The sequence below is a fragment of the Capricornis sumatraensis genome, chromosome 3 (genome assembly GCF_032405125.1).
Source record: "Capricornis sumatraensis isolate serow.1 chromosome 3, serow.2, whole genome shotgun sequence".
Lineage (NCBI taxonomy): Eukaryota > Metazoa > Chordata > Mammalia > Artiodactyla > Bovidae > Capricornis > Capricornis sumatraensis.
In genome coordinates this window covers 6389109-6414362 of record NC_091071.1, presented here as the reverse complement: position 1 = coordinate 6414362, position 25254 = coordinate 6389109, and the positions used below count along the sequence as shown (strand labels likewise).

The window sequence follows — 25254 nt, the reverse complement described above, 5'->3', positions numbered from 1 at the left end:
CCAGCCGAAGCCCCCTCACAGACGCAGGCGTCCCCCTCCCGCGGGGACTCCGTCTCTATTTTGGGGATAGGGGAGGCTTAGCGGAAGCCCCGAGTTATAATTAGCCCCACTCGGGTTTCCTAGTTAATCTCCATCACCATCACCCAGCTCAGGACGGCGGGGGCTGGGTGAGGGGTGACCGGCGGGAGAGGGGGGTAGTTCCGACCCGGGGAATTTTGATCTCTTGGCTGGAGATGCCGGAACCGCAGCAGCTGCTGCCCCAAAATAGCGCCCCTGCCCCTGCAGCCGGGGATCTCCGGAGCTTCGAGAATACAGGCGTCCCTGCTCGCCCTTCAGACCCCTCGGCAATGCCCGCGATCCCCCAGACCCCCGCCCCAAGTTCCCGGCTCCTGGACTCGGGGCGGGGAGCGCCGTCCTTTTCTCGGTCTCTACTGCCCCCCGCCGGCGGCAGCGTGCACCGCAGCATCGGATGGATGGAGGACTTGAGTCTTGGGGGGCCAGGGCTGGCTAGCCTGTTGTCTGAAGCTAGGCGAGAGGGGTGCGCAGTAGACGGGCACCCGCCGGTATCAGTGCGCTGTGTCAGACAGTGGATGAGGCGGGGCTGGGTGGAGCAGGGTATGGAGTATGCAGGATTTGGGCTACTCCAGGGCCTGTGACTCCCACACCGTGAATGCCCAACCCATACCCCTCCAGGGCCCGGCCCTGGCCAACTGCAGGAGAGGCTGCGCCTTCACGCCACCTCAAGTTCCCCCATCGGGCGCCTCCCGTCAGTGAGGGCCCCGCCCCTGTCGGTGGCCTGCGGCCTCTAGTTGTGGTGCCTCCGCTGGGCCCAAGGCGCTCCACTGGGGGAAGGAGGTGAGGGCAGTGGGTTCTGCCTCGCAGGGGAGGGTATTGCTGGGCAGGTCTGTCTCTGTTCCCTGCATTTGTCTGTGTGTGTGTGTGTGTGTGCGCGCGCGTGCGTGTGCCTGATCTCTGTCCCCTCTAGCTTCTTGTATGTCCTTGTCTCTGCCTGTCTTCCTCCCTCCCTCCACTCTCTCCTCCTCTCTGCCAAACTGCCCCACCTCCTCTGCAGCTCAGTGATAACCCCTGGGCAAGAGTGTTACCTAATCATCTCCTCCCTCCTGGCAGCCTTGAGCCTTCAGCCTCTGCCTTTCTTTCTCCCAGCAGACGCCTGCCTGCCCTGGCAGCCATGAGGCCCCCGTGGTGTCCCCTGCACACGCCCTCCCTGGCTTCCCCGCTCCTTCTCCTCCTCTTCCTTCTGGGAGGAGGGGCAGAGGCCGAGGGCCCGGAGGACCCAGAGCTGCTGGTGATGGTGCGTGGGGGCCGGCTGCGGGGCCTCCGCCTAATGGCCCCCAGGGGCCCTGTCTCTGCTTTTCTGGGCATCCCCTTCGCAGAGCCACCTGTGGGCCCCCGTCGCTTTCTGCCACCGGAGCCCAAGCGGCCCTGGCCAGGGGTGCTGAATGCCACAGCCTTCCAAAGCGTCTGCTACCAGTATGTGGACACTCTGTACCCTGGCTTTGAGGGCACCGAGATGTGGAACCCCAACCGCGAGCTGAGTGAGGACTGCCTCTACCTCAACGTGTGGACACCGTACCCCCGGCCATCGTCCCCCACCCCTGTCCTCGTCTGGATCTATGGGGGTGGCTTCTACAGTGGGGCCTCCTCCCTGGACGTGTACGATGGCCGCTTCCTGACCCAGGCCGAGGGGACTGTGCTGGTGTCCATGAACTACCGGGTGGGCGCCTTTGGCTTCTTGGCACTGCCGGGGAGCAGGGAGGCCCCAGGCAATGTGGGGCTACTGGATCAGAGGCTGGCACTGCAGTGGGTGCAGGAGAATGTGGCAGCCTTCGGGGGGGACCCAGCGTCAGTGACTCTGTTTGGGGAAAGTGCAGGTGCCGCCTCCGTGGGCATGCATCTGCTGTCCCCACCCAGCCGGGGCCTGTTCCACAGGGCTGTGCTGCAGAGCGGGGCACCCAATGGGCCCTGGGCCACAGTGGGCGTAGGAGAGGCCCGCCGCAGGGCCACACTGCTGGCCCGCCTCGTGGGCTGTCCCCCGGGTGGGGCTGGTGGCAATGACACAGAGCTGGTGGCCTGCCTGCGGGCACGGCCAGCTCAGGACCTGGTGGACCATGAGTGGCGCGTGCTGCCTCAGGAAAGCGTCTTCCGCTTCTCCTTCGTGCCTGTGGTGGATGGAGACTTCCTCACTGACACACCCGAGGCCCTCATCAATGCTGGAGACTTCCATGGCCTGCAGGTGACTATTGGCTAGAGTGGGTGGAGCTGGTTCCACTAGGCCTGTTCTCCCACCCACCCCGCCCCTTGGGGACCCAGGCATGAGGGTGCCTCCAGACCCACTCTCAAAGGCCCAGGCTTCTGGGACCTGTGGCCCCCTCCTCTTCCCTGAGGGCTCCATCCCAGGGTGGTCAGAGGGACAGAGAGGAAAGGAAATGTGGGTATATTTTCTCTTTCTCTCTTTCCCTTCCCCAATCTCGAACTCTCTTCCTCCCTGGTTCCGGATCTATAACTCTTCATCTCTCTGGCTCTTTGTCCATCTGTTTCTGTTTGCCTGTCTGTCTGTGCTTCCCCTCCCCCGCCCATCCCTCCATCCTGTCCCCCTAGGTGCTGGTGGGTGTGGTGAAGGATGAGGGCTCCTATTTTCTGGTTTATGGGGCCCCAGGCTTCAGCAAAGACAACGAGTCTCTCATCAGCCGGGCCCAGTTCCTGGCCGGGGTGCGGGTCGGGGTCCCCCAGGCAAGTGACCTGGCTGCCGAGGCTGTGGTCCTGCATTACACAGACTGGCTGCACCCTGAGGACCCAGCACGCCTGAGGGAGGCTTTGAGTGATGTGGTGGGCGACCACAACGTCGTGTGCCCCGTGGCCCAGCTGGCTGGGCGACTGGCCGCTCAGGGCGCTCGCGTCTATGCCTACATCTTTGAACACCGTGCATCCACGCTCTCCTGGCCCCTCTGGATGGGGGTCCCCCATGGCTACGAGATCGAGTTCATCTTCGGGCTCCCCCTGGAACCCTCGCTCAACTACACCATCGAGGAGAGAACCTTTGCCCAGCGACTGATGAGATACTGGGCCAACTTCGCCCGCACAGGGTCAGCGGTGCTGAGGGAAGGAGGGCCTCCAGGAGCCAGGGATAAACAGACAGAGGGGGAGATAAACAGGCACAGAAACAAAAGGCCAAAGAGAGAGGGCAAGTTCACAAAGGAAAGGAGACAAAGAGGGAGAGAAAGAATGATAAAGGAGACCCTGAGAGAAGGGAAGGAGGAAGGCAAGATCCTGATGATACAAGAACAGAGCGGAGGGATAAAGGGGTCACCATAGCAGATAGGAGCAGGGACTGTAGAGCTGCGCCAGCCGGACCAGTGATGACTTTATTAGCTGTCTGAAGAAGGGGACCATAAATATCCCCATCACCTGGGTGTCGGCCAAAGTAATGATGTTCCTAGAGCTATGACTGGGCCTGGTTATAGAGAAAGGGCCCAGTAAATCATAGCAATTTTTTAAATGGGAGAAACAAAGATGGCACAGAAATAATTGAGGGTAAAGAAGAGGAACAACGGGGAGTTCCCTGATGGTCCAGTGGTTAAGACTTCCGGCTTCCACAGCAGAGGGTGTGGGACTACTGCATGCAGAGTGTGGCCAAAAAAACCCACACCAAAGAACAAGAATAGGAACGACAGAAAGAGGGAGGGCAGGAGGAGGAAAGACCCCAGAGGACAGAGCATAGCGGAAAAGAGAAAGGACTAATGAGGCGGTGGGAGGGGGGGAAATGGGCTCTCCCGGGAGCCTAGAGGGCAGGGCAGGGGTCAGGAAGCAGGCCGCCCCCTCCTACTCTCCATCTCCATTCCTCAGACCCCAGGGGCTGAGCCTCCCCTTTCCTTCCGCAGAGACCCCAATGACCCCCGGGACCCCAAAGCCCCACAGTGGCCACCGTATACGGCGGGAGCACAGCAGTATGTGAGCCTGAATCTGCGGCCGCTAGAGGTGCGGCGAGGGCTGCGAGCCCAGGCCTGCGCTTTCTGGAATCGCTTCCTGCCCAAACTACTCAGCGCCACCGGTACGCCGGGGCCTGCGGGCAGGGGCTGGGCGGAGCGGGGGCGGGGGCGTAAAGGGGCGTGGAGAAAGAGAGAGAGGGGATTGGGAGCTGGCCGGGTGTAACCCGTCTCTTCTCCCCCCAGCCTCGGAGGCCCCCTGCACCTGCTCAGGCCCCGCCCACGGGGAGGCAGCCCCGAGGCCCAGGCCCGGCCTCCCCCTGCCCCTCCTTCTCCTCCTCTTTCTCCTCCTCTCCCGGCTCCTGCGGCTGTGACCACGGCCTCTCCCCCTCCGGCCTCAGGGCCCACACCCCCTCCTCTAAAGAGTGGTCGGATCGTGGGGAAGGGCCTCATTCAGGGATCTCCGACCCAGCGCCCCCTCCCTCCTCAAACCGAGAAACTGAAACTAGACAGGGAAGGGAGAGAGGAGGGGTGGGGGGAGGGGGGCGGTACACCTACGACCCATCTCAGGGACCCACACACCTTCATTGTTTAAATGGAAATGAAAAAGCCAATTTTCTTTTTTTATATATAAAATTATTCTCTGGAGCCTGAGCTCGGTGTTGGGGGGTGAGGGAGGCCCTGGGGCTAGATAGCACCCCCTAGTGGAGCTATAAACGCCAACCATTTCTGTCTCTTCTCTTTTCCCCACCAACCCACGGACCTCCTCCTCTGATCCCTTCGGTCCTCCTGTCTTCCGGTCATCTTCCCCTCCCTCCTCCTTACCGCCATCCTTCTCTGGCTCCGCCTCTACCCTCGCCCGCCCTCTGGTCTTGTCTTTCGCATATTCTCCTGATCCTCTTTCCACCACTTCACGCGGTCACCTGCATTCTCCGTGTCCTCTCTGAACTCACGCTACCCCCTCTCCAACCCCCGCATGTCCGTTCCCGTTCTTCCCTATGTCCTCTCCCCACCCACTTGCCGGGCACTCTGGCCGTAGACACGCTGGACGAGGCGGAGCGCCAGTGGAAGGCCGAGTTCCATCGCTGGAGCTCCTACATGGTGCACTGGAAGAACCAGTTTGACCATTACAGCAAGCAGGATCGCTGCTCAGACCTGTGACCCAGGCGGGACCCCCACATCCCCTGCCCTGCCCGCTCTGCCTGGCCCCTCAGCTGTATATACTATTTATTTATGGGCTGGGATATTACACGGAGGATCCCTAGACCCTGCCCACCCACCTCCGACTTTCCCCTGGGGCTCCCGGCCCTCTGCATGCCTCGGGCCGAGCCCCCTCCCCCGCGGTGCCTTCGCCCTCTGGGCTGCCAATAAACTGTTAACAGCCACGGGAGTGTATGCGACTGGGGAGTCGGGGTCCGGGTAGAATGCTCCAACCTCTGGGGCGGAGTGAATAAAGGGGTGGGTGCTAAAGTCGGAGCGGGGAGAGGAAGCTGGGCGCAGCGTACCGTCTTCCCAGCCGCAGCCGGTAGGGCCAGCCCGCGAGTAGGAGTTCACGCCTGCGCAGTAGGGCTGGCGGTGCGGGCGCGGCGGTGCATTGTGGGAGACCCGAGGACCTCCTTGGTTCCTCACCGCCGCGATCGCGCCATGTGCTGCTACCAGGGGCCGGACGAGCGATCCCGGGGCCCTTGCGCCGGTGCTGCCTGCGATCAGCCCTAGACTCGGGGCGGAGAAGGAGAGCTGGAACCTGGAGTTCGCGCCGCGCTGCCTGGAGGACGCACCTGCCTGGCCCGAAAACCGCCGCTCCCGCCCACCGCCCTGGAGCTGCTGAAAGACGTCCACCTGGGCCTGGCCCTGCCGGGCCGCGGCCCCACCCGCCTGGCCTTCGTCTCGGGCCACTACCTCTACTACCACTACGGCTGCGACGGAGTGGACGACCGCGGCTGGGGATGTGGCTACCGCACTCTGCAGACGCTGTTCTCATGGCCAGAGGGCCGGCCCGTGGGCGTACCCGAACTGGGTGCAATGCAGGCGGCCCTGGAGGACATGGGCGACAAGCCCCCCGGGTTCCGGGGCTCTCAGAGCTGGATCGGCTGTGTAGAAGCCAGCCTCTGCCTGGACCACTTCGGGGGGCCCCAAGGGCGGCTGCGTCATGTTACCCGTGGAGCAGGGCTTCAGGGGGAACTGGAGAGGCTGTACTCCCACTTCACGGGGGGCGGGGGGCCTGTAATGGTTGGCGGGGATGCAGATGCCCAGTCCAAGGCCTTGCTGGGAGTATGCCTGGGCCCAGGCACCGAAGCCTACGTCCTGGTGTTGGACCCTCACTGCTGGGGTGCTCCGAAGAACCCCAGCGAACTACAGGCTGCTGGTTGGGTGGGCTGGCAAGAGGTAAGCACAGCCTTTGACCCCCACTCCTTCTACAACCTGTGCATGACCAGCTGTAACTCCGAAGAGCAGACCTGTGCCCTGGACTGAGGCTAAGTTCCCAGCACTGAGCTGCCTCTAGCCCTGCACACATTCATCCACCCTCATCTCAAAGGCAGAGGCTGCCTAACGTCAGACCCCCAGGAAGTTCCAGCAAAGCCTGGGACCTTTGCTGTCAATAAAGTGCGAAGACCCAGCTAACCATGGCCCCAGCAATTTGGGGGGAGAATTCAGGGAGGTCTATATTGTACTTTCTTTCTCTCTCTCTCTCTCTCTATATATATATACACACACACACGTGTATATATTCTGCCTGCAATGCAAGAGACCCAGGTTTGATCCCTAGGTCAGGAAAGTCCCCTGGAGAAAAACATGGCAAGCCACTCCAGTATTCTTGCCTGGAGAACTCCGTGGACAGAGGAGCCTGGTGGGCTACAGTCCATGGGGTCACAAAGAATCAGACACAACTGAGCAATGAACACTTCATATATACTAAGCCAAGAGTCACCACGCAAGTGCTTTTACTGGCAGTAGGGCTGAACGTACAAAAACTTCTCAGAGCTGGATAAGACAAGGCAGTCACAAGTACAGATGATGTCAGGAGTGAGGAAAAGTAGGGGAGTCAAAAGAAGTCCACATCATCTGGAGCATCCAGGTCGCGGTATTCCACAATGGCCCGTGGGTCTCCACGGACCATCCTGTGCGGTCAGAAAGAGTTCAGATGGGGTTAGAGTTGAGGGTCTCTGAAAGGGAGTTTGCAGAGGGCCAAGAAAACGTGACCATCTTAGCCCATTCTCACCTGTTTCGAGGTTTCCCAGGGTAACCTCCCTGGCCTCGGAAGGCATCATAGTTCCCTCGGCCAGCACCATAGGGAGCATGGGGGTATGGGGGTCCTCCTGTGGGGACTGCAGGGCGAACAGCACCAGCTAGGAAAAAGATCAGCACAGAGTTGAAACATTGTGACCTCAACTATACCCTAAGTTTTCTTTCTCCCAGCCCCAGTTCAAGTCTTTCAGCTCCCTCTTACACTTACCTCCATAGCCCAAGATGGGGGGCCTGGGCTGACCATAGGGCATCAGGCCCTGGGGAGTCTGGTGTGGGTAGGGAAGTCCCGGGGTCAGACCTGGGGGGAGTACAACAAGGACAGGGACATGAATTACTGCGGGGGGGGGGGGGGGGGGCGGGGGACAATGTGCTTTTAGTAATATGGCCTGAGAGTGGGGTAGAAACTTAGGTCTCACCAGTTAGAACCGAGAGTCTTTGAACAGTCAAGGGACAGGGAATGGGGCAGACCCTCATGGATCGTATCTTACTCTGGGTAGGGCCTGGTGGCTGAGCCGGCTTGATCTCGGGCAGAGCAGGGCGCTTGGCATCAGTGAGAAAGTTGTTAAAAAAGGCTACCTCCTTCTTCACTTCCTCAATCTTTTCTGCATGCTTATTGAAGATATGTTTACGTACAAACTCGGGGCCCTGGGCAAAGACAAGAGGGGATCAGGACAGACTGAACAGTGTGGGCTTCCTCGCTGCCCAGACCCAAGCTTCAATGACAGTCCTCCCCTCTCCAATCCCAGTGAACACTTCCTCCCCAGGCTTGAGGAGGCTTCCTGGCTCAACCCTCTCTTCCCACTGTCCTAACTACACAATTGTCATCACAGACCTTGAACTTCTTGCCACTGAGAGGGCACAGCCACTTATCCTTGCCCAGTTCCTGGGTGTTAGAGGTCACAAACTTTTCCACTTCCTGTTCAGGGTCTTTGCGACCCATCTTCTGGGCCTCTTCCTCTGAGAGAGATTCTCGCACACTCAGCAGCGGAGTCAGTTTCTCCTCAAATGTCTTCTGCCACTCTAGGACTATGGTTGGGATACAGACAGGAGCAGGTTGGAGAAAGGAGCCAGGAGGAGGGGACTGGAGGAAAGGGTGCAGAGCAGTACTACCAGAGCAGAACCAAGGCCAGAGGCAGCTGGGAGCAAGCGAACCAGGATGGGGAGCGGGGACTCACCTTCCCCGTGACTGATGCGGTTGGGTGGCATGGGCCCCCGAACGTGGATGATGCCACAACGGTTGGGCATTTCATCCTCGTTGGGGTACTCGCACGTGTTATAATAATCCAGGGAATGCACGATGCGCAAATAGAGAAGGAGTTTGTCCAAAACCTAAAAAAAATGAGAAGCGGTGAGTTCATCCCTCTTGCCGCTTTACCGCCCGAGCCAGGCTCTCCCACGCCCCACGCCCACTGGCACCTTGATCAGCTTCTCATCCCGCTCCACGTTGATCTCCGCAGGGTTCCCTTCCTTCGGAGGCTCCTCGGGAGGGGCCCCCCCACTGCTCCCCAGCAGCTCTTCCTCCTCAGCGCTCACCTCCTCAATCAGGTAGTCAGTGATATTCTTCAAGATCGGGTTCTGTGAGGGCAGACTCTGGAAGGGTGAGAGGGGAAGTCACAGAGGCAGCCTAGGAACCTTCGCATGTGAAAAGGCAAAGTGGGGCAGAAAGGAGTTCAGGACTCAGCTGGCCTGTTACCTTGCCCTTATTAGATTTTAACATAATATTCTATATAATATTATATTAAATATAACATCACGTTTACGTGTCTGTTCTGCCTTAGCTCATAAATAATCACTAACATCAATCTGTTTCATTGAAGCTGAAGGTGCTGCCCAGGAGAAGGGCAAAGACATGGGTGGGTACAAGGGGTCAAAGCTACAGATCAGGTAAGGCCCACAGCTGACGAGGTGGTAACAAGCTCCCCGAGGAGTCACTGACCGCTGGCAGCACAGGAGTCCCGGGCTCCGGGGCCCAGAGCTGGGTTCTGTCGTCTAGTGTGTGGACCAGCTTGGCTGCCAGCTTGATGTCGTTGCGCACGATCTGCTTGTGCTGGGTGATGCCATTGATGTTACGGACACGACGAGTGAGGTCTCTGTTCACGCCAGGGCTCAGCTCACACTCCCGGAGCTGGAAGGGACCGAAAGCTCTTCAACACTCACCCGAGAAGAGCCACTAGAAGACGGCCCAACTGACCACGCCAGTGATCAGACCCAGCCCCAAGTACAGGGACCAGGATGTCCTGTTCACTTCAACAGTCTCAGGGCCACACCCAGAGACAACTGCAGGGAGCAGGCAACATGGGTGAAATAGGGACTGGATAGATGAAGCCGTCAATGAACAAAGGAACAAGACTGTGTGGAGCATGCAAGGCCCCACTTTCTCTTCCTCAACAGCCCCACTCCCGGCACTCACTCGGATATTCTGCAGGTTCCAACAGATCTCCTTAATGTTCACGCTGCGGTCAAAGGTCACCCAACCACGGCGGAAAAACCTGAAGAAAATGCCCACATAATCCTGGGATGGAGGTGATGTTGGCCACTCATCTTCCCTAAACCTTTTCCCCAAGGTGTCCAGGGTCATGCCTCCCGCCTTCCTCACCTCCTCTCCGGCTGGGGCTCCGATAACGCCACACGCATAAAGCCTGGATATCGTTTACAAAGCTGGAAAAGCAGAAACAGAAACCCTACCTAGTGACTGACTTCAACAATCGACTTCTTCCTCCAATCCCTATGTCCTTAGAACCCTGGGGAACTGCCTTTTCATCTATCCTTGGACTAGGAAAAAAAACAATACAAGGGCTTAAGAATAGCAGCAGCTAAAAGCAAATTGTGCAGTCAGGGCTGGCCTCTCTGAAGGCCGAGGGCCAAGGGGAAAGGGGCCTCCCTGTTAGAGAAACAGGGGCGTGTGTGCCTCAGAAGCAGCGCCAGGTTCCGTCCCCGTCATCCCCACCCAAAGCCTGGGTGTCACCCCTGCCCCACTCACAGAAATGATCTCAGCCCGGGAGATATTGGGCGCGATGTTGCGCATGAAGAGAGAGCATGTCTTATGCAGGGGCCGGGGCTTGCATTCCAGCCCGGGGGCGTCCTTAGGCTTCTCCCTCTCTTCTTCCTTGGGCTTCTCCTTTTCCTTGAGTGTTTCATCTATGCAGGGAGCAGTGGGAGCCGGCGAAAATTTATTGTTGGGTGAGGGGAGGATAGAGAAGTTGTTAAGCCTCCCCCAACCAGTCTCTCCCAAAAGGGCCCCCTCCTTAATCTCACCCGCCTCTTGCCTCCACACCAGCCCCCTCACCCTCCCCAGCACCGTCAGTAGGAAGAGACTGAAAATAAAACCTACCAGCCTCTTCCTTCTCCTCCTCGGCCTGGCCACTCTCAGACTCTGACTCCGACTCGGACACACTGCCTTCATCAAAGCTGTCATCACCACTGTGCTTCCTATTCCGCTTCTTGCTGCTCTGTGAGACCCACAGCAAGTGGGGGGAGTCAGGTACCAGGACCCAGCCCGGGCTGTGACCTTATCCAAGCAAGAACCTACCTTTTTGGCTTCTTTCTCAGAGTCTTCCTTTTTCTCTTCTTTGTCCCCATCACCTTCAGATTTCTTAGTTTTGTCATCACTGGAACTGTCATTTTCAGCCTATAGGTAGAAACAAATCACCAGGAACATCATTCTCTCCTTCAGCCTTTTTCAGAGGGCCCTGCCCACCCTCCAGCAGCTCAGTCCAAGTTTGCCTCTCGCCCACCCAATACCCAACCCCCTAAAGCGGCTCCATTTCCCGGCCCCCAGGCCTCACAGACAGCACCAGAAGCCCCAGCACTGAGACCTGTTTGCCGTCTTCTTTCTTGTCATCCTTTTCATTGGCCTTGCGCTCTCCATCACCCAGGCCTGGTCCAACCCGGCCTTCCTCTTTCTTGCTGGGCTCCCCAGGCTTTCCTGCCTGCTCCTCCTCCTCCTCCTGCTCCAGGATCCGCAGATCATTCTCTGTGCCTCCTTCCATCTTAATCACAGCTACCAACACAGGGAACAGAGGTCTCAATCCAAAGGTCCTGGCCTTCTGCCTCTGACTTGCTATCAGTTTTCACCTTCAGCCAGGACCCTGGTCAGCAGACGAGCCCACCCTCCCAGCCCACACACCTGCATCGAGCATCTTGACAATGGCATCAGCTCTGTCTATGTCCAGCAGCAGATTATCAAACCAGCCACCCTCCATGAGAGACAGGAACACCCTTAGTCGGTTTTGCAGGGCCCCTCGGGCCTCCTGCCGACGCTTCCCCACCTCATCTGGGTGGTACTTAGACCGAAACCTGAGGAGGAAGGGGGGAGGGAAGAGCCAAACAGTCATTGGAGGCCAGAGCCAGGACATGGGGAGGGGCCCGGGAAAGTCAGGGCACAGCCCCCATCCTCTCACACCCACAGAAGGTCATGACAGCGGAGGTCAGGGGAAGGGGTGCACCTGAACCACCCACCCCCCGAAAGGAACAGAGGCTATGCTCTGAGAAGACCTGGGGGCGAGCCAGGAACTAAGCTCTAGATTTGCAAAGAGTATGACTACAGGGGGAGTCAGGGCTGGAGGCAGAATGACGCCCGAAGTGTCTGGGAAACACAAATTTTAAGGAATATAGTTTCCCACAGCTTCCCAGACTAACACTAAAGAAACAGCAGGTCCCAAAGAACCTCCCTCTCCTTGCCAACCCAACTAGAATCATTAAAAGGACTGCTCCCACCAGCTCCCTCCATCCCTTGGTGGAAGACAGGAAAACCTGAAATCACCAGAAAGGAAAAGCCACAAAAGGCAGGACGCCCTTCTCCCCTCTAGGGGAGGTAAGCAGCTGGTGAAGGGACAGGGAAAGACCGAAGGGAGAAACTGAAGTGCCCTTATAACCTCAGGTACTGCCCACAGGGATCAGGAGAGGACAGGGGTGGAGGGTTAGGTTAGAGCATGAAAAAGAAACACTTAAAATAGGACCCTGGGCAGGAGGGGGTGGGGAGGACAGAAGAAATTAGGATATGCAAAGAAGAAAGGACAAAGTGTGAGAAAGTCCCAGAATAAAAACGAGGAAAACTAAAGACCAAATGAAAACTAGGAAAAAACAAAAACCCAGTGGAAAGAAGTGTTAGACAGGAGCAAGAATGGGGACAGAGAGAGAATGACAGGTTTAGGAGCGAGTAAGACAAAGACGGGGGTTAGGAAGAAAGAGGAGACAGTGACAGAACAGAACCACAAGCTGAGCAGAAGAGGAAGGGAGAGCCGCAGGCGTCACCTCCAGGATCTTTACCTTGGCCGCTTGGTCAAACAGAGCTCAAGATTTAACTAGCCGCGCCCAGGGCCCATGCTGGCTGGTGGGCCACGGCTGGCTCCTGGCTGGGGCGCCCGGCCCGGGTGCCCCACCCCCGCGGGACTCCGCGGTGGGGGCCCTGACTGACTAGCTGCCTGAGCAATCACATTCAGCTAAACCGCTGCATTGTGCACAACGGTGCCCTGCCTGTCTGCCTGGCCCGGGCAGCGCGGTCAGCCCAGGGGGCTCATGTATGGGCTGGGTATGGTGGGGGTGGAGGTGGGTTTGCTCCGAGCTCCGTCGATGAGCGGGTGTAGTTCCCAGTTCTGGCTCTTTTCAAGGAGGAGGAGCAGAAAGAGGATGAGGAGGAGGAGGAGCAGGAAGGGGGGAAAAGATGGTTGATTAAAATTAAAACATCCACAAAAGGGAAAAAATCAAAATTCTTTTTCTGTCAAACGATCCTGAGAGCTTTGCTTTTCTTGTCTGGATTCACTCGTTGCTTTTGGGAGGACGCCACCACCACACAGGGTCCCGGCGATCAGGGATGGCGGTGACCCCGAACGGCAAGGGGGAGGCGGTGCGTCTGCCGCCTCAGAGGAACAGGTGGCTCTGGCCAGCTGCCTGGAGGTGGCTCACTCACCGAGGACGGCGGGGAAGGGAGATGGGGGGGCCGTGGCGGAAGTGGAGGTGAGGAGACCCATCAGCCAGGGCTGGCAAACTCCCCTCCCCCGCCCCCAGAAGTGCTGGACTGGGGGAGCTGGGGAGAGCACAGGGCTGCAGGCTCCACTGGCGGGGCCAGGGGAAACATGCCAGGGAAAGGACGGCAGGTGAGGAGGGGCACTCACCACTCCTCATCCTTGTGAGCCAGGAAGAAGTCCTGCATCTGCTGCCTCCGGAAGTCCAGCTTGTAGTCGTTGTAGCGCTTGACCGCCTCGGTCTCGTCCACAGCATCATCCAGGGACAGGAGGAACTCCTTGAAGGTCTTCATAACGGGGGGCGGCACGCCCAAGTCGATCTCTGCTATGCTGCCCAGCCTAGGGGGGCAGGCGGACGCACCGGTCAGGAAGTCTCGGATGTGGGGGAAGAGGGTGGGGAAATCGGGGGCCAAGGCAGCCAGCTGCCCTCTCCCTTTGCCCACCAAGACCATCGCCCGAGGCACCAACGGCTGCCACCACCCACTGGTGCCCTTGTGTGCCCAACCCAATTCATCCCCAAATGTGGACCCCCTTTTCCCGGCCCCCCGGAAGCGCAGGTCTCACCTGGCCTGGATAGGCAGAACAGGGTGCTGCACGATGTGGACGTCTGGGTGGCCCCAGGGCTGAGGGGGGCCATAAGCTGGGCCCCCACCCCCCCCAGCATAGGGCATCTCATAGCCACTGTGGTATGGGTCAGAGCTGTGCTCATCCCTGAGGGTGGGGGACACAAAAGTCAGACGGAGAAGGCAAGCAGCTCTCCAGAGGACAGAGGATGGGACCGAGGGGGGATGCACGTGGACTGCGGTCTCTCCCACAAGGGCTTAAAGGGACCAAAAGAGATGACTTGAGGGGAAGTCTGAGCAAAGGAAATGACCAAGAAAGTTCTCAGCGGAAGTGAGGGAGGAGAGCTGAGGCCCGGAGAGAAGACAGAGAGACTGTTGCCATCTCACCAGTCTCGCCGCATGCGCTTCTGCGGGGGGCTGAGCTCGTGCCGGGGAGGGGAGAAACGCTCCCGCCGATTCCGGTCATAGTCACGATATTCGCCCCGACTGCGGCGCTCCCGGCCACGGTCCCACTCTCTGGAGGTAAGAACAAGTGGTAGTAAATACGACGACATAGCTGGGTATCCCAAGATCACACTCCTAGCAGGCTCTTTCTATCTTATCTGAGTTGTTGTTCAGTCGCTAAGTCGTGTCCAGCTCTTTGCAAGCTCATGGTCCCACCAGGCTCCTCCGGCCATGGGATTTTCCAGGCAAGAGTACTGGAGTAGGGTGCTCTTAGTTTGCTCAAATTTATGTCCACTGAGTCGGTGATGCCCTCTAACCTTCTCACCCTCTGCTGCCCCTTCTACTTTGGCCTTGAATCTTTCCCAGCATCAGGGTTTTTTCCAATGAGTCGGCTCTTTGCATCAGGTAGCTGAAGTACTGGATCTGAGACACCCAGACTAAAAGCTGGAAACTGTATTCCAAAAGAACCCTCTAAGCGGAAAGACTTGTCTACTTCCATCACTTCAGCCACTACCCACAAACTGATGGCTCGTCAACTCTTCCTCCAGCCTGGCCTTTTTTCTGAACTCCAGACCAACGTTACCAACCCCTTCTATTATTGCCACCTCCAATTCAACATGACCAGAATCAAGCCTGTTATTTTCATCGCTATGGGCCCAAACTCGCCGCCCCCCGCACCCACAGTTTCCCACTTTCAGCTGCACCAACAGACTGCCCCGGATCCAGTTATCAAGGGTCACTCCCACCGCTAACTTGTTATCAGCTTATTAATTCTCTGCCTCAAACCCAACAAAGGCTGTCCTTTCCCCTGCCATCCCCATAAACTCAGCCCAGGTCCATGTGCCCTGGTCCTGGCCACTTCTCCTTTTCAGCCTTGGTTTGTATTCCCTACCTCTGGTCTCTCCCCTTCCTCCTCTCCAAGGTCAAAGGGCTCTTTCTCAAACACAAATGCGAACATGTCATGCCTTTGCTTAAATTCAAAACGTAGGTTCCTGGTGACCATTCCAGATTCTCTACCAATCACCAGTGAACCCCATCTCCATCTTAACAAAGGAAAATCCTCTGCTATAACCCAGTGGTTCTCAAACTTTTCAGTCTTGGGACGACCTCCTTACACTCTTAAAAATTAAAGAGCTTTTGCTTATATGAGTTATATTTATCAACATTTAACTGTATTCAAAATCAGAACAGAAAAAAAAAACTATTAACTTTGAAGTCACACAGTAATACAAATTATATATTTGTACAAGAAATGGCTATTTTCCAAAAAAAAAAAATTAAGTGAAAAAAGTTGCACTGTTTTTTTCCCCCTTACAAATTTTTTCAAGGTCTGGCTTAATTTTAAAGGAGACAACTGGATTCTCACGGTATATGCTTCTCCATTCAATCTGTTAAGATGCGTTGTTTGGTTGGAAAATGTGAAGATCTGGCCTCACAGTGATAAGTACTTGAAAAAGGGAGTACTTTAACAACCTTTTCGGATTACTGGGGATATTGCTGGTTTGGTTTGGCTGTGCCATGCAGCTTTCAAGATCTTAGTTCCCCAACCAGAAATCCAACCTGGGCTCTCGGCAGTGACAGCCCAGAGTCCCCAACCACTGGACTGCCAGGGAATTCACTATTCACTGTTTTTGATACTCCCCAAAATTCGGCAAGAGATAGTATCTTAAAGGCTAGTTGCAATGTTGAATCTGAAACCAAATCAATGAACATTTTGTACTCTGCTACATTAAAGTTCATTGTTCTACTTTGCTCTTTTAATGGACCTTTGCACATCTCATTACACAGTATTAAAATATAATCATTTAGTATCACTACCTATCTCACCACAAAAGTCTTTAAAGCAATGGGGAGCTGACAAACTGACATTGTGGATAAAAAGTTTTCCAAAATTTAGTTTTCACTGGAAAGTTCCACTTTCTTATCGGCAACAAAACTGCCAATTTTCCCTAAAGTAACAAGTGGCTAGACAGCAACACCAACTCAATGGATATGAATTTGAGCACACTCTGGGAGACAGTGGGGGACAGAGGAGCCTGGCGTGCTACAGCCCATGGGGTCACAGAGTCGGACATGACTTAGTGACTGAACAAGAGGAGCACGTTCTCTTAGCTTTTATTCCCAAGAAAACGTCTACCAAAAATCCAAATACGAATGAGCACTGTTTGACAGCCGTCCATTCAGGTAAAAGACAAAAATAGCATCTCACAGGTTGAAGAGGAGGGATCAGAGCTGTTAATTCAGCTCACAACTCAATCCCACAGAAGCTTCCCCTCGAGATAATCACTGTACCACAGGCGTGCAGGCTTAGTTGGCCAGTCGTGTCCAGTTCCTTCCAGCCCCATGGACTATAGCCCGCCAGGCTCCTCTGTCCATGGGATTTTCCAGGCAAGAATCCTGGAGTGGGCTGCCACTTCCTACTCCAGGGGAACTTCCCAACCCAGGGATCGAACCCCGTCCTTGCAGGCGATTCTTTACCACTGTGTCACCTGGTAGGTAGCCTAGGTGATACCATATGCAGAAGTGCTTTATGCATACTTCCTATTCATCACATGTATTAAAAACTATATTAAGAAGTTAAGAATTAATAAAGCTTAAAATTGTTATTGCTTCATCAATGACAGTACATGAAACTTTTTCAAACACTGGTGCCACTGCTTTGATTTGTGCTAGGGCACCAGCACAAATCAAAGCAGGTTTACTCACCGCTAGAGCACCAAATGTCAATACAGTGAAAGCAACACTACTACCCTAGTATTACTAAAAGAATGCTGCAAGCTAATAACAAATGCTTGGAGAGGGTGTAGAGAAAGGGGGACCTCCCCACTACACTCCTGGCAGGATGTAAGCTGTCTGCAGCCACTACGGAAAACAGGATGGAGGTTCCTCAAAAGACTGATATTGCACTTGCCATATGATCTAGCAATCCTGCTTAGTCACCCAGTCATGTTCAGCTCTTTGCAAACCCACAGACTGCAGCCCACCAGGCTCCTCTGTCCATGGGGATTCTCCAGGCAAGGATACTGGACCGGGTTGCCGTGCCCTCCTCCATGGGATCTTCCCAACCCAGATCTCCCACATCGCAAGCAGATTCTTCACCGTCTAAGCCACCAGAGAAGGCCTACTCCTGGGCATCACTCAGACAAAATCGTAAGTCAGAAAGATAAATGCAACCCTATGTTCACAGCAGCACTATTTACAGCAGCCAACACATGCAAACAATAAAAATGACCACCTAAAGAGGAATGGATAAACCGACATGGCGTATGGTATTCACAAAGGAATACTACTTAGCCATAAAAAGGAATGAAGTAATCCCACTGTAGCCACATGGATGGACCTAGAGATTATCATACTAGGTGAAGTAACTCCAAAAGAGAAAGACAAAGACTTTATATTACTTGCACGTGGAATCTAAAATATAACACAAATGAACATATCTATGAAACAGAAACAGGCTCACAGACATACAGGACAGACTTGTGGTTGCCAAGGGAGGAGAGGAATGGAGCAGGAGTTTGGCATTAGCAAGTGCAAGCTATTATATATAGAATTGGTAAGTGACAAGTTTTACTGTACAGCACAGGAAACTATTTAGTACTCTGTGATAAACCTTAGTGAAAAAGAATTTAAAAAAAAATTTTTTTAAGATAAAAAACAGCTGTAGGCTCACAGACCTCTGAGGGATTTTGAGAACCACTACTCTAAAAAAATTAGAACCTATGTTCTTTTCTGTGAACAACATTATGTCCCTAACTCCAAGCTGTACACCCAATTTGTGTCTGAGGAATCCCCACTAATCTTTCCAAAATTTCCTAAGCGTCCCCTTCCTGTCAGCCTCCCCTACAACACCTCCACCACTTCTCCCCTCCCTGAGATCTGTTCCCTCAACGTTTCACATCTTCATCATGACCTCTCATAGATAAATATATTCATTTACAGCATACACCCAAGGCCATTTTGCCCCACACTCCAAGCCCCTGACTGTCAATTCCTTAAAGACAAGAACTATCCCTTGGCCATCTTCAGAATTCAGAAGAATGCTTTGGTTGTCTTCTTTTTTTTTTTACACCTTTATTTGCTTTTATTTTTTGCTGCATTTATTCCCGAGCCTTAAGTTTTTGTTTCTTCAGTTTCTTCCGGATATCTTTTTCTTCTGGGCAGCCTCCTCTTCTGGTTTAGGAACAAGCCGTTCTTTTTCAGTAAGGATCACCTCAGCGTGGCAAGGAGAGCTCATGTACAGGTTGATCCGACTATGAGCTCTGTAAGTCCTGCACGGCATCCTGGGGGCTTTGTTCACCTGGATGTGCTCAATGACCACAGAATCTACATCTAAGCCCATAAGTTCAACGTTACTCTCTGCATTTTTGAGCACGTGCAGTAAAAATTCAGCACTTTTTTTGGGCCACCAACCCTGGGTCCAGCCTCACTGCTTGGCCTGTGCACACCTACCAACTCCACCGTTACAACGGAATGGCACACATTGCTTCTTTCAAGTGACAGCCTTCAGATACTTGGTGGCTTTTCAGATATGCATACCCTTAACTGCCTGGGCAGTCTCCTAAATGTTCTTAAATGAACACAAAGATTTGAACCTCTTAATCTGCATGATTTTGTGGGGTTTTCTGGATCAAGTGAATAGCACACCATTTTTAGAAGTCACCCCAGGCTGCTTACTGGAAAAGCGTCTCCTGACTTTCTTAGAAAAATACTAAAGAAAACAAGGTGCCGTAGACAGTCCCCACAGTGAAGAGATACGTTGAGAGAAACACTGAACAACTTACTAAATTTCTTTTTCAAGACGACACTAGATGAATAAATGCTACTGCAATAAGCCATCTCAAACTTTTTTTCTGATAACCTATTTCCAAATCAAGTCTGATATCAACTGACTAGATACTTATGACATTCCTTAGATAAAAATCTTCCTCAATTCCTTTAAATGTCAACTATTTAACAGAAAAAACCTCAACTCTAATCTACTTTAGAACATCCCAGAAAGCTAATCACTAGCTACATCAAACCTAATCAACTAATCCTGTCCATGGATCACCAATAGCATCACCAACTCAATGGACATGAGTTTTAGCAATCTCCAAGAGCTGGTGATGGACAGGGAAGTCTGGTATGCTGCAGTCCATGGGGTCACAAAGAGTCAGGCCCTACTGAGCAACTGAACTGAACTGATCACTGCTCAAAGAACTCTTTCTGATTCTAGGCTACACTATTACAAGAAATTTAATCATATCCTAATAGAGAACTAGTCTGACAACCTCTCCAATCAAGCCAATTCTGTATTACTACTTTTTCTGAGTCAACTTTCTGGGGGTATAATTTACAAACAATAGAATGCACACACAAACACTGCTTTTTCCTACTCAAACTCTTACCTCCGTTGCTCTGATCTTCTGGACATTTCAAAAATTAAGCCATAGAGCAATGAAGTCGAACCACATAAAACAGTGAAGAACGAGCGATTTCATATGGCTCGACCTAATAAAGCTTTAAGAAAACTGCAATGAAACTTGAATGCCAGACAATAAAAGAGGAAGACGAAATTAAGAAAAAATTGTCTTACCGGTCATTCCAATCATCCCCTCGACGTCTTTCATCTCTCTCCCGGGAACGGTCGTAGTCGCTGCGCTCTCGTCTAAACTTGTCCCTGCGCCTTCGATCATACTCGTCATCACTGTCACCCATGGCTCTGGCTGAGGGGGCCTGGAATCCGGAGAGGGATAATCTGGGCGTTCAACAATGACGGCAAGAGCAAAGGACCCCACCCCACCCCACCTTTGCAGCAGCATGCCCTCCTCCCTCCACAAAGGCCAGCCCTCCGCCGACCCCTCCATCATCAGGCCTCGGCCTCTGCAGCTGGAGGCCTTCGACTCTCCAGTCGCCCCCAGGGGCCTCCCCGCCCATTCGCAAGCCCCTCTCCCTGCTTCCCGCCCCAGCCCGGCTCTTCCCGCTCCAGGCCCCTCCCCCCACCTGGAAGCGGTCGCGGCCGTTAGTCTCGCGGTCCAGCCAGCAGGTTCTCTGGGAGATCTGGGCCCGCCCCTTGCCTCGGGCGCGCGACGGGGACGGCGAGGAGGGTAGGAGACTGGGGGCTCTTGGCGACGGCGCCGAATAGACGCGAAGAAACCGGGACAGCCGAGGATGGACTGTCGGGGGCGCGCAGCTCGAGCTGCGCCTGCGTCACCCACAGACCAGCGCCCGGAACCACAAACTGCACCCACCAGGGCCTGGTGGAGAACTAACTCGGAGAGGGAAAGGTGGGGAGCACCGGGGGCTCATGGGAAGGGGCGGGCACCCAGAAGTCTCGCGCGCTCTGCGCGACGAGAACTGTGAGGGCAAGAGGAACTACGGGAGCCGGGCGGGACCAAGCCTCGGGAGGGCGGTAAACTCCCTCTCCCCCCTCGGCCGTGAGGGAGCGCTTCCTCCCGCCGAGGTCGAAGGTCGCGCTTCCTCGGATGTGTCCGAAGTCTAAACCAGTTGGCATTCAGCCGCTTTCCCCCTATGTTTAATCGCGGAGCCCCCCGACTTCATCGGGAGTGGTTCTCCCCTCTCCTTGCGCAGGGCAGAGGTTTAGGGACTCTTCCGTTTTCGCGGATACAGCAACCATTTTAGAGCATTTCCCACCATTTTGTGATCCCACCAGAGAACCAGCCGTTATTGGTTGTCAGTATGCTCTACCTGCAAAACCCATTGATCCTGCTCTTCTTCCACAAAGGCACCCGATCTTTAAGTAAAAGTGGCAGACCCCAACCAGCACCCTGATGAGATCGGTTGTAGGTTGTGAGCCTGAGAGCCAAGCAGGATCTGGGCTGCCCCAGATTAAATGCACCACTACCCCAGGGATAACAAAAAAGTCCTTGTTAAGTGAGTTGAGTGTGAAGACTTTAGGAAATGCTGCCTTTCTTGCACATACTGCAGCCTTGTTCCCAGGGCTTGAGAGGGGGTTGGGAGGGGGGAGTGTCTCTACAGAAACTACTTTTAAAAGCGTGTACAATGGAGTTGCAAAAAACTGGCCCAGGACTAGGAAGACCCTTCCGATCTTGGTTCTGCCATTTGGGAGCCATGCAACCTGAGGAAGTCACTTCTCACCTAAAAATGCAGACCAGTCACCACAGCCTGCTTGTGTTGGGTTGATGTGAGAGTATCAGATGAGACCAAAGACTTCAAAGTGTTTTGTAAACTCTGGTGGGGTTGTTATTTCATGACCGGAGGACAAGGAGACAGCATTTGGTGACAAAGTTATAAAGATAGTTGTCAGGGAGGGTGGTGGACGGGAAGGGAGGGCACAGCAGACGCTCCTGGGGAGACTCAGCAGTCGGTGGTGACGGTGGCTGAGAGCTCCTGGATCCTCCAGGCGCTGCAGGCCTTACACAAGATGTGCCCGTCCAGTGGGTAGCAGCCCTGACACTCACCCTCAGAGGAGAGCAGCAGCCCACACTCCTGTTTAGAAAGAAGCAACCGCTTTCCATCAGGCCTGGACCCCTGAGATCGTTCTCCAGCATGCTTTACCACACCCAGCACCCTGGACCCCAACCACCCTTTCCCTCCCCCAACTGTTGCCCAGGCCCCCTTACCTCACACTTGTAACAGCCAATGTGAAAACTGCGATCCAGAGCTACGATTCGCACGGTCTCCTCCTGACCTGGCTCAGGCATGATGGCCCCACCACATACTGAGCATCTTGGGGCAAACTTCCTGGGGGCGGAAGGGAACCCAGGAGGCCGTCAAGCCCCAGGGTTGGAGGGGACTAACAGTGGATCCCAAAGAAGGCGGGACGAAGCAGAGGATGGGAGAGACCAAAGGTAGGTAGGGTTTGGGATCTTAGGGAAAGAGGCACAGCCAGGGTTGCCAAACAGGAGAGGCTGGTACTGCAATAGGAAGGAGTCATGAGGAAGATGGGAAAGGTCAGCCCAGACATGCTGAGACAGAAGCTGGGGATCCTGCTGACCTGTGGAAGTCCTCGATGCAGTGGATCTGGCTCGTGGCATCCACAGTGAAAGGAATGCCGTCGAGACCGCGGTGGCACACCACACAGGTGAAGCAGCCTGGGTGGTAGGCCTTCCCCATAGCCCGCAGAATCCGGTCCAGGATGGGCTGGGAGCACGTGGAGCACTTCTCCAGGGTGGCCTGGCAGGAAAGAGGGCAGGAAGGTCGGGGACTGTGGAGACCCACAGGAGCCCTTACAGGCATCCGGCCAGCCCGTCCATCTTATTTCTGTAGCCCCCTGCATGGGATTCAGTGAAAGGTGACCTTGAACAGATCTGAGTACTGACCCCAGCACTGCAGCTTCCTGGACAAGTTATTTAACCTCTCTGAGCTTCATTTTCCTTCAGCAGCAGTAGCTGCTTCACTGGGATATTGTGGGAATGTAGCACCTTCCTGTAAATCTAAAATAAATGCCTGGGACTTCACTGGCAGTCCAGTGGTTAAGAATCTGCCCTGCAAGACAGGGGACATGAGTTCCATCCCTGGTCTGGGAAGATCCCATTCGCCTCAGAACAACTAACCCCATGCACCACAACTACTGAGCCTACACTCTAGAGCCCGTGGTCTGCAACAAGAGAAGCCACCGCCATGAGAAGCCCGCGCACCGCAGCAAGAGAAAGCCGGCTGGCTGCAACGAAGTCCCAGCGCAGCCAAAGATAAATAAAGGCTTCACACGTATGAGGGAATATCGTCCTTCTTTCCCAGCAGCCAGTGTGGAGCTCCTTACTTCATTCATCCCTTCTTCTCGTTTATCAGTGTCAGTTCCCCTGCTTCAGGCCCTATTCCTCTAGTTTCCAACTCATTCTAATTGCATGGAAGCCCTCCCGGCCCCCAAGCACTCACCACATAGCAGCTCTCACAATAAGCCCTCCTCTCCACGGCGTAGAAATGCTGGCCCCGGAGCTGGGCCCGGCACGTAGAACACACAAAGCAGCCTACATGGAAGACGCGATCCAGGGCCACGACCCCGGCCCCATCCCCGACCACGTCTTCTCCGCAGCCACCACAGCGGCCTGGGGACAGGAAGGGACAGGGTCAACCCCCTCACAGGCCGGGAAGCCAGATCCACTGTCCATCTGACTCTGCAGCCCCACCTCCCTGAGGCCGGGGGTCAGCTCACCAAAGTACTCCCCGCTGGGCGGGTGGTTCATGTCGTGCACCAGCTTCTTGGTCAGCCTCTCAAGCTCCTCCTCGGGAGGCTGGCTGAGGGGCACCTGGGAGGTGAGACTCAGGGGTTTGACCCTACCTCTAGGTCCCAGTGCTGTCACTGAGGGTCCCCAGGGTGACCAGAGCGTTCTACCCAGAAAGCTTATCACAGAACAAGTCCCAGCCCAGGGGCCGGGGGAGCCCCTCTGGCAGCCAGGGTGTAGATCTAGGCCCCTCCGTCTTTTAGTCCTGACCTGCCCCACATCCACAGGGGATCCAGAGCCCCGACATCCCAGACCTCCAACATTAACACCCCTTCCCCCACACCCCACCCAGTCAGCATCCAGTTGTCTTTGATGAACCCGAAATCCCAGGGCCCAGGGCGTACCTGGGACCCGTAGCCGCCTCCTCTTGCGCCTGCAGGGCCGGAGACCCCCGGGGCCTCCTCCTTAACCCCCGGCCCTGGCTCGCGGTGGCTCCTGTAGCCAGCCCCCCAGACTTCACCTCGGCCTGGGAGAGGAAAGTGGGGGCCCGGGGAGTGCCCAGAGGCCTGAGAGGCCCCCCGCCTGGGAGGGCCGCAGCCTCTCACGGGTTGTGCCACTTTCACTTGCACAGGAAAGGCCGGGCCGGCGGGGGTGCTGGCCGTAGCATAGGAGGCCGGAGTGGGGGCCCCGTAGGGGGACCCTGGGAGCGGCGGGGGAGGAAGCGCCCCTCCATTCGGCCTCAAGGGGCCTGAGCCTGAGCGGTAGGCAGGGGGCTCAGGGGGCTCGTAAGCCTGGGGAGAGACGTAGAGCAGGAGTGAGCTGGGCCCATTTCCAGGACACCCATCTGTAGGAACCCCCCTCCCCCGACCCCTTGAGGCACCCAGGCAAGAACCAGCTTTGACAAGGGCCCGGAGTAAGCATCCCTCACATGGGGCTTGTGGGCGGGTGGGGGGGGGTTGGGAATGGGGGGGATTCAGAGTAGGGAACAGGGGAGGGGCGGGGTCAAGGATCGGAAGGGGCAGGGGCAGGACAGGGGAGTCACCTGCCGGTCAGGTCGCCTCGGGGCGTGACCTCGACCCCCGTCCAACTCAGCCAGCATGCTGGTCAGGGAGTCTATCTCAGCATCCAGACTTCCCGGGCGCAAGCCCCCCCTGTCTGGGGGGAGGCCCTGGGGAAGGAGCAAAAAGCAGGGAGAAATGCAATCCCACGGTCTCCCCTCCTGCCCCGAATCGCCCCATCCCCCAGCGCCTGTGCTCACCTGCGAGTGCTGGGGTGCTCCATGGCACCCCACCCAGGCCAGCCCCCGGTCCTCTGGTCCCCCGGGGGTCTGGTAACACTGCTCGGGTGGGAGGGGGCAAAAATTGACCCGGGGGTGGGGCTGGAGCGCTGGGGTGAGGGAAGAGAGAGCCAAGGTGGGGATGAGGAAGGTCAGGGTGACGACACCCGTGGAGGCCACCGTCTGGGGTCCCTCTTCACCCCTCGCCCTGCACCTGGGGTCCGCGAGTGGGGCCGGGGGCAGGGAGGGCTGGGAGGGGAAGGGGCAACAGGGGCCTGCTCAGCGGGGCGTGGACGGTGCAAGGCAGAGCTGAGAGCGCTGGTGGCCCGGGGGCCTCTGGGCCTCACTGGGGCTGCCTTACCTGATCCGTGGGCCGGGGGTGGCCCCGAGGCCCCTCGGGGGAGCGCTCTCCCCTGAGGGGCTCGAGCAGGCTCCGGCTGCTTCGGGGGGAGCCAGGTGGGCCCAGACATGGTCTGGAAAGGGGGACTCCAGACAGCCGGTCGGGCCCCACAGAGCCCCGGGGCTCTGACTTGGATCCCTTCTTCCGTCCCACACCTTGCTTGGGACTCCAGGAAAGAAACTTTTTCTGGCTTTTTTTTTTTCCCCTTCCTCCCTAATTTTGGGGATGGCCACGCCCCCGGTGACATCATCGCATTCCTGGGGGAGGGTCACGTGGCCCCCTAGGCCCTA

At 55.8% G+C, this 25254-nt stretch overlaps 4 protein-coding genes across 6 annotated transcripts; 2 read left to right on the top strand and 2 right to left on the bottom strand.

The window, feature by feature from the left end:
• Positions 1-1189: 1189 nt before the first annotated feature.
• Positions 1190-5105, top strand: ACHE (acetylcholinesterase (Yt blood group)). Of its 2 annotated transcripts, none has more exons than XM_068969260.1 (4): positions 1190-2254; positions 2884-3104; positions 3900-4069; positions 4984-5105. In XM_068969260.1, exons 1-4 carry the CDS (start codon positions 1190-1192, stop codon positions 5103-5105), a joined length of 1578 nt encoding a protein of 525 aa, XP_068825361.1. The 2 variants fall into 2 exon arrangements, with proteins under 2 accessions (XP_068825361.1, XP_068825360.1); XM_068969259.1 differs by having other exon boundaries at positions 2620-3104.
• Positions 5106-5850: 745 nt separating this feature from the next.
• UFSP1 (UFM1 specific peptidase 1) lies at positions 5851-6504 on the top strand. The gene has a single exon (XM_068969316.1). The coding sequence runs from the start codon at positions 5967-5969 to the stop codon at positions 6414-6416; it is 450 nt and encodes a 149-aa protein (XP_068825417.1). The 5' UTR covers positions 5851-5966; the 3' UTR covers positions 6417-6504.
• A 400-nt stretch (positions 6505-6904) lies between these two features.
• On the bottom strand, positions 6905-20419 carry SRRT (serrate, RNA effector molecule). Of its 2 annotated transcripts, none has more exons than XM_068966868.1 (20): positions 20146-20419; positions 19739-19878; positions 14104-14232; positions 13718-13864; positions 13304-13492; positions 11317-11486; positions 11006-11190; positions 10720-10818; positions 10522-10639; positions 10171-10328; positions 9787-9848; positions 9601-9679; positions 9127-9315; positions 8607-8780; positions 8366-8519; positions 8023-8216; positions 7679-7835; positions 7399-7500; positions 7165-7291; positions 6905-7063 (listed from the first exon to the last, which is right to left on the bottom strand). In XM_068966868.1, exons 2-20 carry the CDS (start codon positions 19858-19860, stop codon positions 6988-6990), a joined length of 2631 nt encoding a protein of 876 aa, XP_068822969.1. In that variant the 5' UTR covers positions 19861-19878; positions 20146-20419; the 3' UTR covers positions 6905-6987. The 2 variants fall into 2 exon arrangements, with proteins under 2 accessions (XP_068822969.1, XP_068822970.1); XM_068966869.1 differs by having other exon boundaries at positions 7399-7488.
• A 973-nt stretch (positions 20420-21392) lies between these two features.
• On the bottom strand, positions 21393-25110 carry TRIP6 (thyroid hormone receptor interactor 6). Its single transcript, XM_068969144.1, has 9 exons — positions 24926-25110; positions 24547-24674; positions 24331-24456; positions 23693-24079; positions 23279-23372; positions 23002-23171; positions 22121-22299; positions 21747-21867; positions 21393-21612 (listed from the first exon to the last, which is right to left on the bottom strand). Exons 1-9 carry the CDS (start codon positions 25032-25034, stop codon positions 21481-21483), a joined length of 1446 nt encoding a protein of 481 aa, XP_068825245.1. The 5' UTR covers positions 25035-25110; the 3' UTR covers positions 21393-21480.
• Positions 25111-25254: the final 144 nt, after the last annotated feature.

What these genes read in the sequence shown, in the direction of transcription:
- ACHE (XM_068969259.1), top strand. Translation starts at nt 1,190, where the DNA reads ATGAGGCCCCCGTGGTGTCCCCTGCACACGCCCTCCCTGGCTTCCCCG. An exon ending in GCCAACTTCGCCCGCACAGG is followed by an intron (nt 3,105 to 3,899) that starts GTCAGCGGTGCT and finishes TTCCTTCCGCAG; the next exon opens with AGACCCCAATGACCCCCGGG. An exon ending in CAAACTACTCAGCGCCACCG is followed by an intron (nt 4,070 to 4,983) that starts GTACGCCGGGGC and finishes CTCTGGCCGTAG; the next exon opens with ACACGCTGGACGAGGCGGAG.
- UFSP1 (XM_068969316.1), top strand. Translation starts at nt 5,967, where the DNA reads ATGCAGGCGGCCCTGGAGGACATGGGCGACAAGCCCCCCGGGTTCCGG.
- SRRT (XM_068966868.1), bottom strand. Translation starts at nt 19,860, where the DNA reads ATGGGTGACAGTGATGACGAGTATGATCGAAGGCGCAGGGACAAGTTT. An exon ending in CTGAGAAAGAAGCCAAAAAG is followed by an intron (nt 10,640 to 10,719) that starts GTAGGTTCTTGC and finishes TGGGTCTCACAG; the next exon opens with AGCAGCAAGAAGCGGAATAG. An exon ending in GGAACCTGCAGAATATCCGA is followed by an intron (nt 9,316 to 9,600) that starts GTGAGTGCCGGG and finishes GGTCCCTTCCAG; the next exon opens with CTCCGGGAGTGTGAGCTGAG.
- TRIP6 (XM_068969144.1), bottom strand. Translation starts at nt 25,034, where the DNA reads ATGTCTGGGCCCACCTGGCTCCCCCCGAAGCAGCCGGAGCCTGCTCGA. An exon ending in ACCCCCGGCCCACGGATCAG is followed by an intron (nt 24,675 to 24,925) that starts GTAAGGCAGCCC and finishes CCCTCACCCCAG; the next exon opens with CGCTCCAGCCCCACCCCCGG. An exon ending in GAGGCGGCTACGGGTCCCAG is followed by an intron (nt 23,373 to 23,692) that starts GTACGCCCTGGG and finishes CTCACCTCCCAG; the next exon opens with GTGCCCCTCAGCCAGCCTCC.